This window comes from Nanorana parkeri, unplaced genomic scaffold (assembly GCF_000935625.1).
Source record: "Nanorana parkeri isolate BGI_ZX_2015 unplaced genomic scaffold, ASM93562v1 scaffold77, whole genome shotgun sequence".
NCBI lineage: Eukaryota > Metazoa > Chordata > Amphibia > Anura > Dicroglossidae > Nanorana > Nanorana parkeri.
In genome coordinates, this window is record NW_017306345.1 from 721372 (window position 1) to 733233 (window position 11862).

Below are 11862 nucleotides of genomic sequence, written 5' to 3' on the forward strand. Positions count from 1 at the left end.
GGGCAGAGGCGTCGGGAGGAGGGGTGGGGCGGGTGCATCCAGCAGGCTCCAAGTGCGATTGCTAATAGGAGGTATGTTGGCCATGTTGTGGGGCAGAGGACACACCCCAGACAGCCCTGATATGCCCCACCTGTGGTGAGGGAGGAATACTGATTGGCAGGGCCAGATTATGAGCATCATGGGCCTTGTGCTGTCGGTCGGATGGGAAGCAGCACAGGTGGCTCTCTAATTAGGCGACCAGTCACTCCTTGCTGGGGCTCCGCGAGACCCCAGCAAGTGGCCGCCTAATATGCCTAATTGTGTTCAGCCTGGCCGGCCGCATGCCATGCCAAGATGATCCGGGCGGCCAGGCCTATTTTCAGTGGTGGGCCTGGAGCTGGAGTTCCGTATCCCCTATGTTAATCCAGCTGATTGGGGTAGGGATGGGATATAAGGAGGGCTTTCCCCCCAGTTTGGAAACTGCTGTTGGAAGATTGCCTTCCAGGGGATATTTTGGAGCCTACGAATCCCAGCCCCATCTATAAAGGTAATAACCTTTTGATACATATGAAACATCAGTGATGATACAAATGATTAGTAACTAGCTAATGTCACCTTCTCCCTACTGATAACCTTTGTTAACATTGTATCTTAATTTGGATTTATTTTCCATGAGTTTACAGCACACTGACTACAAATTTTGTTACAATTTGAAAATCTACTTAAAGAAGAATTCCAGGATTTTTAATTAACTATTTGCAGTGGGGCTACCCCCTTACTGCAAGGTCTAAGTGAAATGTGATGAAATCAAGGGTGTCCTCCTCCCCTGCTCATAGGATGCGGTTCAGCTTTGGTGGAACAGGAATTATATGTTAAAGATGCAACACAATCATAGCTTGATTATGTTGGTGCAAGTTAGGGGAAAGAACACCAGGCAATGGTTATTTCAAAAACTGATTTGCTACGACTATGATATTTTCAGTGACATTCTGAGGATTAAGTGTTTAGGGTAGGGTTTACTGAAGCTCATAGATATAGATACAATGTTTACAAATGTTCTGTACAATCAGTTATTATTGTTACAAATAAAGTAACATTTTATTATATCACTATCTTACCGTATATACTCGAGTATAAGCCGAGATTTTCAGCCCATTTTTTTGGCTGAAAAGTGCCCCTCTCGGCTTATACTCGAGTCAGCGTGGTCCAGTGGTCAGGTTTCTTCTTACTTACCTCGCCAAGCGTCGCGTCACTGCTGCTCTGGTGGGCGGCGCTGCGAGCGGGGTCATCTGGCAGTCCCTGGGTCCTAATTTAGGTGGCCGGAGACTGCCAGATGACCCCGCTCGGAGCGCCGCCCACCGGAGCAGCAGTGACGCACAGTAGCTGCCTCATTTCCCACCCTCGGCTTATATTCAAGTCAATACTTTTTCCCAGTTTTTTGTGGTAAAAGTAGGTACCTCGGCTTATATTCGGGACGGCTTATACTCGAGTATATATGGTATTTTGTTGTGTAGGACCTGAAAAGTCCCACTGGTTGAGCTCCATTTTAAACTAAATAGATACATCAATTATACTGTACACTCTTACTCGTATCCTCAGTTAGATTTGATTTTAAAAATGGTAGATTTTTAAAATCTCTGTATTTATGTTATGTTAAGATTTTCAATAACATGTTAGGGCTTGGGAGGCTTTTTTGTTAATGGAATGGTTTCATGTGCAATTAACTTTGTCTGATGCCATCAGTGAACAACTGACACAAACAAAAAGTGTTTTCTAACAACCAGTTTAGTGCTACCGCTGATTTTAAAAGATTTGATGACCAAGGATGTCTGGTGATCAGCAAACCAGCCATTTATTTGATATAACTTATCAGTGCAAAATGTCTGTCATCCTGATCCTTACTAGTAAGTCTCTAAAGTGTAAACATTGTTCCAGATTAGTGACTATGTTCTGAAGCCAGTATCAGAGTAACAGCTGCAGAGCTTGGCCCTTTAAAAACAAATCCAGGAAGAGCCAGAGGTGCTTATAATAGTAGCCCTGTTTGCATGAAAAAAAACAGGCTGGTAGAATAAAAAGATGGTGCTTTTAATTTGGTAGGTCCTGCGTTAATTGTGCAAATGTTTATGAAATCAATATTAAACCGATAAAAATACACAATTAAATTGATAAAAGCACACTAAAATCAGTATCAGTGCACAAAAAAAAAAACTTTTCCGACTAAATCTAAAAGATAAAACTGTATTGAGTTAATAAATAACAAATATTTGTTTATTTTAAATTGCGACTTTTTGAGAAACAGTAAAAAAAGTAGCAACACAAAACTGTAAATGAGCAACTTGCTAAAAAATCGTTTGCACGCTATGTTGGTGTGTGTGTGTTGTGATAAAACGATACAGGCATACATTTAAAGGAGAACTATGGGGTTAGGGCTTTTCCCCATACTTCTCCTTAGGGTAACGGGAGGACACAAACTAGCGTCCTCCCGTCACCCTAAGCTCAGTATGCCGCGAGCTACAGCTCGCGGTATACTGAGAAAGCCGCAGTATACCGCGAGCTACAGCTCGTGGTATACTGAGACGCTGCCGCTGAAGCGGATCCCGACAATTATGTCTAGATCCGCCCAGCTGTGTGAGTGACAGCTGGCTCTGCCTATCTAGAGGCAGAGCCAGCTGTACCCCGCCCCCTCCCCGTCCGTTATGCCAGTCAGCGCTGGAGGACCGGAGGGGGGAGGGGGAATCCAGTCGCTCCCCTGTCACGGCAGAGAGCCGTGACAGGATCGAGAAGTGAGCGAACGCCGGTATGTGTTCGTTCACTTCCCGATCTACTGAGACGACCTGTGACAGTCTCATTGTCACAGGTCGGCTAGAACTATGAGGTGAGTGAAAAGCACTCACCTCATAGTTCTCCTTTAATCACAGCACAGCGTATCACAATGCATGGCAATGCATCAGCGTTTTGCCATGTGAAGTCACAGTTAATGTTATTTTTAAAAAAATCAAGCACTGCAATGCGTTTTAAATGCACCACAACGCATGTGCATTTTTACTGTTGGGGGGAGCTTCGGTAAATATATGGGGCCCGATATTTCCTTTTTGAAATAGAAAAAAAAATTAAAGACAAAGAGTCCTTAATCTCTTTTCTGCAGCCTCTGTTCTAAAATGAATGAAAAACACTCAGTACAGAGGCTTCCCATTCATTTAGAAACGGGTGATAGTAAAATATTTACTATCAACCAGTTTCTGAATAGGTAGAAACTTCTGTAGTGAGTGCTTCTCCCTAATGAGAAAGATATCCTCTGCTTGGTCATGCACAGAGCCGCTGTCATCTTTAAACCAACAGAATGACAGCGTCTCTCCTCCCCACGGCTCATCTCTGCACACTACTCAGCCATCCAGATAAGTGGCTCCCTCCTCTGCTGCCAAAGCGACCATGAGCTTATAGCAGAAGGGTAAAAGCCACCAACGTATAGCATGCTGACGCGGCCAACTGCAAGCGGTTGTTTTCCGCCGTATGCCATACGTCGGTGGCAGCGAAAGGACCGCCCACTGTAAAAAAAAGTCCTGTCCTGAAGCGGTTAACATCCTGCTGCAGCCGTGTTCTTAGTATCCTTTTAAACAGCAGGTGATGGCTGTTTAAATATAAGTAATCCAACGGCGGGTCTCCCCTCACTGACCGGAGGGAGATCAGCAGGTTTCTAGCCGCTGATCTCCCCTCTATTCACTGGACCCAGAAGTGGTTTGCATTAGATCACTTCCAGCGTCACTGTGTACATTCTCCGGCTCTTAGAGCCAGAAGAAGCTGGGGAAGCAGAACTCTGCTTCCTCAGCTTCTTTTGGGTCCCTAGGAGACATTAGGGGTCTGAAAGACCTTTGATGTCTCCATAAAGAGGGGGGGGAGATCCGAGAGGGGGGCAATCATAACCTTAATTCCCCCACAGAGCCCTGATCTCAACAACATTCTGTCAGTCTGGGATTTGATTTGAGGCAGCCTACATCCACAGAAGATCTGTGGTTAGTTCTCCAAAATGTATTGAACAATCTACCCGCCGAGTTCCTTCAAAAACTGTGTGCAAGTGTGCCTGGAAGAATTGATGCTGTTTTGAAGGCAAAGGGCGGTCACACCAAATATTGATTTGGATTTCTCTTCTGTTCATTTACTTTCCATTTTGTTCATTGATAAAAATAAACTATTAACACTTTATTTCTGAAAGCATGCTTACTTTAAAGCTTTTGCACAGTACTGTATGTGGCCCATGGTGTCACTATGTCACCCTGAAATAGGGACCCTGCGTGACCTCAAAATGTTGGCATTTTATGACAAAGTGTGATGAAGACCTAATTGAACAAGGATTTATGATTCTACTAAATGTATGCTGGTGATTATCTGATCTTCACTTTGGAGTTCCACACAGTGCAATCTGTGTTATCACTACGAGCACCACCATCTTGCAAGAAACGTTTTCATTTATAAGTGTTATCCCTTAGCCAATAACAGTCTAACTGACTCATATAACATCACTTCAGGAACAAGGGTATGTAGCTAGCTCTGCCAAATGTGTTTTGCCACAGAAAGGATAATGTCATCTGTAATTTAAATGCATTGGTTGGAGCTAGCTACGTTTGGTCAGTGTGGCAAAAAGCTAGTTACGTGCCCCTGATTTTGAAGTGAAATTATAAGTAAGAACTTACATTAAATTGCTGTTTTTACTCATTTTAGAATTATATATGGGGAAAAGGAGAAAGAGCCAACTGGAACAGCTAGGTGAAGGTGCTGGAGGTACTCTAAAGCACTGTACACACAACAGAGTAAGCTGGCATGAATAGCTTTAGGCTCTGTTCACACATAGCGGTTTGAAATTCAGCGCAGTTTTCCGCGCATTTGTCCGCACACGCCACAAAAACGCGCATATTTTATATATGCATGGTTTCAGCATGTATCACACTTGTACTTTTTTGCGCAATGCGTGTTTTCGTGCTGTTTGGATGTTGCACAGGTGTGAACGAGCTGCATTGGAATGTATTTATTTCTTATGTTTCGTGTGTTTCCATGGAAAACCGCTAATGTGTGAGCGGAGTCCTACTGTAGGGACATTTTTAAAAGGGGAAAAGAACTAGCAGCTGAGAAAGTGTTGTAAACTCAGGAGCTACATTGTTAGTGCTTTGGAAGCAGTGCGCTATATAAATATATATTTTTTTAATTAGTAGTGGTATTGTAGTGTTGTCACCTGTGCTGCAAAGGTCCCCACGACCACTGCACAAAAGATAGGATTCTTAAAGATGTTCTCAAAGACATTGCGTTCTCCATGGATTTTGCGTGCATTGATTTCATTGAAAAGTTGCATCATAACAAAGGTGTTGAAAACAATAGTATAATGCTCTGAAGGAGGAGAGTGCAAGGGAGCATTTCTTCCACTGTCAATGTCAAAAAATGTTTCACCTATGAAAGACAAAAACCTCATTAAAACAGTATTTGTAAAAGTGGTATAAGAATAGCTTAGAAACCTATCTATCTATACATTTATAGAGTTTTATATATACACACACACACAAAAACACAGAAACAAAAGTGCTAACTCTGCATTAAAATGCATGCGTCACAAAGAGGAAACTGACAGAAATCCAAACAGGATAAACAGTCAGTTCATAAACTCCATGCACCTTGCTTAAAAAGAAAACCAAACTAAATAGTCTACTTTTTTTTTTTTGTAAGTACAAGTCTCTGTGCACACAATAATACAAAAAAGGCTACCAGGTCTTTCATATTCTAGAGCAGAATGGCTAGAAGCTGTAGCAGTGTGGTTAAGCCAGGGGCAGGTATCAAGATACTTATAGTAAAACTGTCATCTATTACAGTATACATATCTAATCAACTAATCTAGAATGTAAAATCTGTTGCCAAAAATAGGATTTTCGGACACATCATGAAATCATTTTTTAGAGTTCATTAAAGGAAACACCTTGATGCTATTAAGCAACATAACGTTATATTGCTGCCTACTTGAGAAATGGCACTGGGCAATAAAAACTAAAGGCCTGCCTCTTTAAGGCTATATCCCCTCACACATCATCATTTGTAGCCATAAATCCAAATAAGTATTTTAAGGTGAGTAAAATAATCATATTTTCTCTACTGTGCATTGAGGGACACTGTTTGGGTCATTAAGCAAAAGCAGTCCAAACAGGGGTGTGGGAGCCATATAAACACAGCCCAACCTGAAAAAAAAAATACAAACAAGTCCAACCTAAAGACAAAAAACCAAAGTGACAAACAAGGACATGAAACTGCCGCTTGATGGACTTTTCAGCAGAAACTAGCATCTGCAGAGGTAGATACATTGACCTTGTAAAACTTACCAAACATGCTAACAGAAGACTAGGTGACAGCCTTACATATCTGAGTAACAGAAGCCTGATGACAAAAAGCCCAAGAAGTACTCACAACACTGGTGAAGTGGGCTTTTACAGGACAAGGAGAAACTTTATCTAGCAATTTGTAGGCCTGAACAATGACCTGTCAAATCCACGTAGAAATAGTGGAACTGAAAGCCTTGGGACCTTCCGGAATTTCAAACAAGGATTTCCTTTGCATAAAAAAGCAGTGACATCCAAACAATGGAGAGAAATCTCCCTGGGATAACCAACGGAAGACCCAGGGAAGGCAGCACAATATCTTCAATAAGATGAAAAGCAGAGACCTCTCTGGGCAAAAAAGAGGTCCTTTGTCAGAAAACAACTTTGTCTTTCTGCAAGGTCAAAGGGGGCTCTTCCCAGAATAACACAGATAATATAGATACCCTTCTAGACAAAGTGCCGGCCACAAGGATCTCTACTGTATGGGTCAAACATTAAAGTTATGTACCAAATATGTTTAAATGGAAGTTTTTGAAACACCAACAAGACTTAATGTGTATTTCCACTTTTGCAGTCAAATGATAGTGATAATGATAGTGATCTGTTCTTATAGAAATACTTAGGACTGAAATTTGAGGATTGTGTTTCTCTCATTAACTTAATTACCATTTGAATGCAGAAGTCAGGGTTATAATTCTTTAACCCTTTGTTAGGACAGTCAGCGTTCGAATCTACTTTACAAAATAATAAAATGAGCCAGCACAGTACAGATAGGGTCAACAAACACCTCACCCCTCACAACCCCTCCTTACATTCCAAAGAAGTAGATATGTTAACCCTTAAGAAAAAAAGAAGAAACCCTAACCCAAGTAAAAGCAGGTTAAATTGCAAGATGCATTTTTAAATCTTGTTTAGCCCATTATATGTGAATGGCAACATGCAACAAATATAAAACAGGTGTTATCCCAATTTAGCTGTGAAAGTAGAAATACACTTTAAGGCCTTGTGGAGGATGGCGTTTCCTCATATTTTAATTTCTGCAAAGCAGATGAGGTAGCGACCTAAGTGAAAAGTTGAGGGGGAACTGACCCATGGAGCTACCCAGGGCATCCAATACATCCACTATCGGATCCCTCGCCCTTCAGACAAATCTGAATAGCTTCTTATTAAACCCCAGCCTAGAAAATATAGCTTGAAACATCTGCTGATGGAGAGAGCATTAGCCTGAATACAGACGTTGTCTGGTGAGGAATAATAAAAAAAAACTTTGATGCAGGATAGAAAGGTGTCAACTTGCGTCATTGATCCTTATATTTGCAAATCTGGAGTCAATTCTCACTCTTCCCTCATGTCTCCTTTTTCATGACTTTATCCAGTGAAGCTTCAAAAAAGGTTGTTTCTAGACATGTGCACCGACAAATAAATTGTTTTGTTTAGTTTTTATTTGCATTTTCCGTTATTTCGTTTTTCAGGATTTGGGTCCGAAAGTCAATTCGTTTCAGGATTCGGACGACATTCGTCCCGGAAGGATTTTTGTTGCAGCAAAGTGACATTAGACAAAACAAAAAAATACTTTTTTTTTTGCAGAATAGGGAAAAAAAGAGTTAGGTCCCCCCTCCCCCCTAATTGATGCCAGATCCTTTTGGTCTTATAGGAATATTAGAAGGGACCCCCCTTCTAAGTTAAAAAAAAAAAGTTTGTGGTGTTTCCCCAAAAGCCCTACCAGGCCCTTTAAGTATGGTAGGAATTTTAAAGGGAGAACCCCACTCCCCAAAAATGGGGGGGAAAACTGTGGGCTCCACCCTAAAGTTCCTACCAGACCCTTGATCTGAGTACAGGCCTGGTAGGGCAGGAAAGACCCCACCCCCCATTTTTTTTCTTTTGTCTAATGTCACTTTGCTGCAACGAAAATTCATCTGGGATGAACTTTCGTCCAGACAAACACTAACTAAATTTATCCGAAAATTTCATGATTGGAAATTTTCATTCGTAATTTCTGTCATTCGGAAAAATTTGTCGGAATAGCTAAACTTTCCGAAACGAATCCCACGTAGCGGTTTCCCCATGAAGGGCAGGCCTACAATGAGGTTCTGCTGACCAATACTTAAGCCAGATTGCTCTACTAAAGAAAGGGATACCTGCGACAACAGACAGCAAATAACTACTGTGTCGCACATACAGTAAATTCGTAGCATGATGGTCATCTGGTAAATGTTATCAATAAAATGAGGATAAACCACTGCAGCCAACTAATCTGCACTTACTGATTTAGTGAAAGTAGCTAAAGTCTGTGAAATAAGAACCAGGGTTGGCTGATCCCACTAAGGAATAGATGGAGAAAGAAAGAAAGGATTTCCAATCTATTGTCAGGTGGAGCTTCATCATTAAGGATGGTGAAGGCTTTTTTAACCACTTCAGCACCGCCCACCATCAAAAAAATTTCATGTCCCGGAGTGGTTATACCATGAATATGGCAAACAAGAGATTGCTATTCAGATACAAGTGATCCGGCATCTATACATCCGCCGGATTGCTTGTACGGTGCGACGGAATGTGCACCCCCTCCGCCGGCTTCCCCTGGCTCTGCTGTCCCCCATGCAGGCCCGTGACCAGCACAGCAGGTCTCCCCAGACATATCTGAGGGCGTTCAGAAAGCTTCTAGAGGCTGATTTCGCCTCCGATCACTGGACCCAGAAGTGACGTGTATTAGATCACTTCCGGTGTCACTGTGTACATTCTCTGGCTCTTAGAGCCATTAGAAGAAGCTGGTGAAGGAGATCTCTGGTTCATCAGCTTCTTTGGGGTCACTATGTGACATTAGGGGTCTTAAAAACCACTGATGTCTCCATAAAGAGGACCTGTCACATTATATTTGCTATTACATAGGGGCTTGTTATCCCCCTATGTGATAGCAATAAAGTTGAGTGTAAGAAAATAATCAAAAATTAAAGTAACATATACAAGAAAATAAAAAATGCAAAAACTTTTTTAAAGTCCCCCACGTGCACGCACATACAACGCAAACATGTGTCGGGTGTGCCAACATGCAAAAACAAAAATTGCACCACATGTTACATTTCGTCACGAACGTCGGAGTAAGAGCAATAATTCTAGGGCCATCAATCACTGTTAACACTAAATTGATGAGCAGTAAAAGCTTTCAAAGCATTGCCTAAGGGAAATTATGAGTATTGTAGTTTTTTTGCGGTTTCACGGGCAAACACAATTTTAAAGCTTGACATGTTTGGCATCCATTTACCCAGCGTGACCCCATCTTTTATATTTTACCAAACAATTGGGTATTCTGTTTCTGTGCACTAAATTTCATTTATTGCATTTTATCCTAAAATATTGGTTTGATAAACAATGCGCATATACTGTGCGACATCAAAAAATGGCAACTAGCATTTTTTTTATTCTACAGGGCCTCTGCTTCCAGAAAATATGTAATTGTTTGGGGGTCTGATGCTATTTTCTAGCCAAAAATTCAGATTTTATCATGTGTGCAAATATCAAGAAATTGCTCAGTACAGCAAGTGGTTGAGATGAGGCACTGGAGAGTTAACCTCAGGAGGAACAGACCACATTTTTACAAAATTTTCCAGAAGTGAACAGACGGTTTTGAATAGTTTAGGGAAAAAGAATTGCTTGTCTGAAAAATCCCAATCTTTGTAAATAAATTTATCTAGTGCAGGGTGAAGAAAAACTAATGCCGGTTTATGAGAGCGGAGACAAGACACTAGTAGTGGAGTCCTTTAAATTTAAAGTGGAACACACAGCCTTGATTAAAAAGGAGACAATTTTATTGTGGTGCTGTGACACAAATCAGCTGGAGTGGGCACCTTCCTCCTCTAGAGAAGGAAGAGACTCAGCTTCTGACAAGGAGTCTTTCAGGGGATCTTTGACAACCGAGAAATATTAGGCATCTCTTAGTCAGAGGCTACAGGTGAAGGAGACTGTGGGTGTTTTACACTTCTGAGTAGGAGGAGCAACACATTTATCCAAGGGAGACATCAACTCCTCCATAACAGAAAAAAATAAGTGTTATTGAGATAGGGAATGGGAGGAACACCAAACAAGGAAAAAGATGCAGAAGCAGTTGCTGACAAAGACATGATAGAAGGACAAGCTGTATAATCCTTTTCTCTACCAATTTATACATTACAAACAGTGTTAGGAGTGGGTGATTCGTCCACAGCTGTGGGACAATCACTCCTCTTATTGGAAACACACATGTTGCCCGCAGAAAAAAAAGGTATATGTACCTTTTAAACTACCAATCCCCTCAGGATTACCCACTGCAGAGAGCAGGGAAAAGGAAAATAGGGCTGAACACAGGGAAACTGAGTAGGTACACAGAACGTTCATCAGTCCCCCAGAAAACAGTGTCAGCCACCTCACAGACTGAATAGTGCAGGAAGACCCTCTTTGGGCAGAAGTGTGTGCTTTTGACAGTGAAATCAGCAGAGTGTGACCTGGAAATAGCCAGAGTTAGGAGGGGCACACACACATGCATCACAGAGACCCGCAATAAGAACGCCAAGTGATGGGCACATGCACACAATACAAGTGCGTCAGCAAATAAAAGTCCCAGCCCCAATGCAAATATCAAGACCTTTGAAAATAAATGTAGCTCCCTGCCATACAGAGTCGAATGGAGCATGCAGTTGTCACACTCCAGTAGCCAGAAAGTAGTCCTGCATACTAGTAGCTACTTGGATATGAATTAGGGCAGCACCAAAGCAATAAACTGCCCATGTGTCTGCACCAGATAAAGGAAAGGCAAGACCCAGTCCCCTACACAGAGAAAGTGCTACATAAGAAAAAGTCACGGTACATACATAAAACTGCAGTCTACTTACCACATGCCAAGTCCCTGGTCCTGACATTTAAAGGAATCCCCAGGCAATACTGGCCTTAAATGTCAAGTCTTGTTAGCTGGAACACAGATTAACATCACTGCTAAGAACACAGAACCATTGCAGAGAGAACAGCAGCATGGAAATTATAAAAACCTGCATACGGTGGACTGAAGAGACTTCCAGTATTTCAATTATCGGCATTAATCTACCAGCAGCTGTTGATAGTAGAAATCTTCCAAATTCAAGGGAATAAATTCTTGGAAAGGGCCATCTATTCTCCTAAGGACACTAAGGGAAACTGGGAAGGTCGGTGTTGGGAGAGATTATAGCCTTAAAGAGGCAGACTAAGTTTTTATTGCTTTGTGTTCATTTCTTCTGTAGGCAGCAGTATAACCCTATGTTACTTAATAACATCAAGCTGTGTCCCTTAATGGATACTAGAGAAAAAATATTAGTAAAATTATTATTTCTTACCACTCAGGAAATGTGTCACTATTTTGAAGTATATTCCTATTTATGGAACTGTTAACATGTTTATGGCAATGTTAAAAAAACTCACTGTGGAGAAGTAGTTTTAAATAACGTCAAATTCACTTACTAATTTAAAGCTAAAAATCAATGGATTTCACTGTCTGGATATATTTGGATGAGGTATAAAAAGATATTGATTA

At 41.4% G+C, this 11862-nt stretch overlaps 1 protein-coding gene across 1 annotated transcript in view; it reads right to left on the reverse strand.

Annotated features, from left to right (window-relative positions):
• LOC108804864 (plasma membrane calcium-transporting ATPase 2-like) overlaps nucleotides 1-11862 on the reverse strand; it is a 106921-nt gene that overhangs the window by 28889 nt on the left and 66170 nt on the right. The window contains exon 16 of the mRNA XM_018576774.1: nucleotides 5204-5415. Within this exon, the coding sequence (XP_018432276.1) occupies nucleotides 5204-5415 (212 nt within the window). The remainder of the gene's footprint in view (nucleotides 1-5203; nucleotides 5416-11862) is intronic.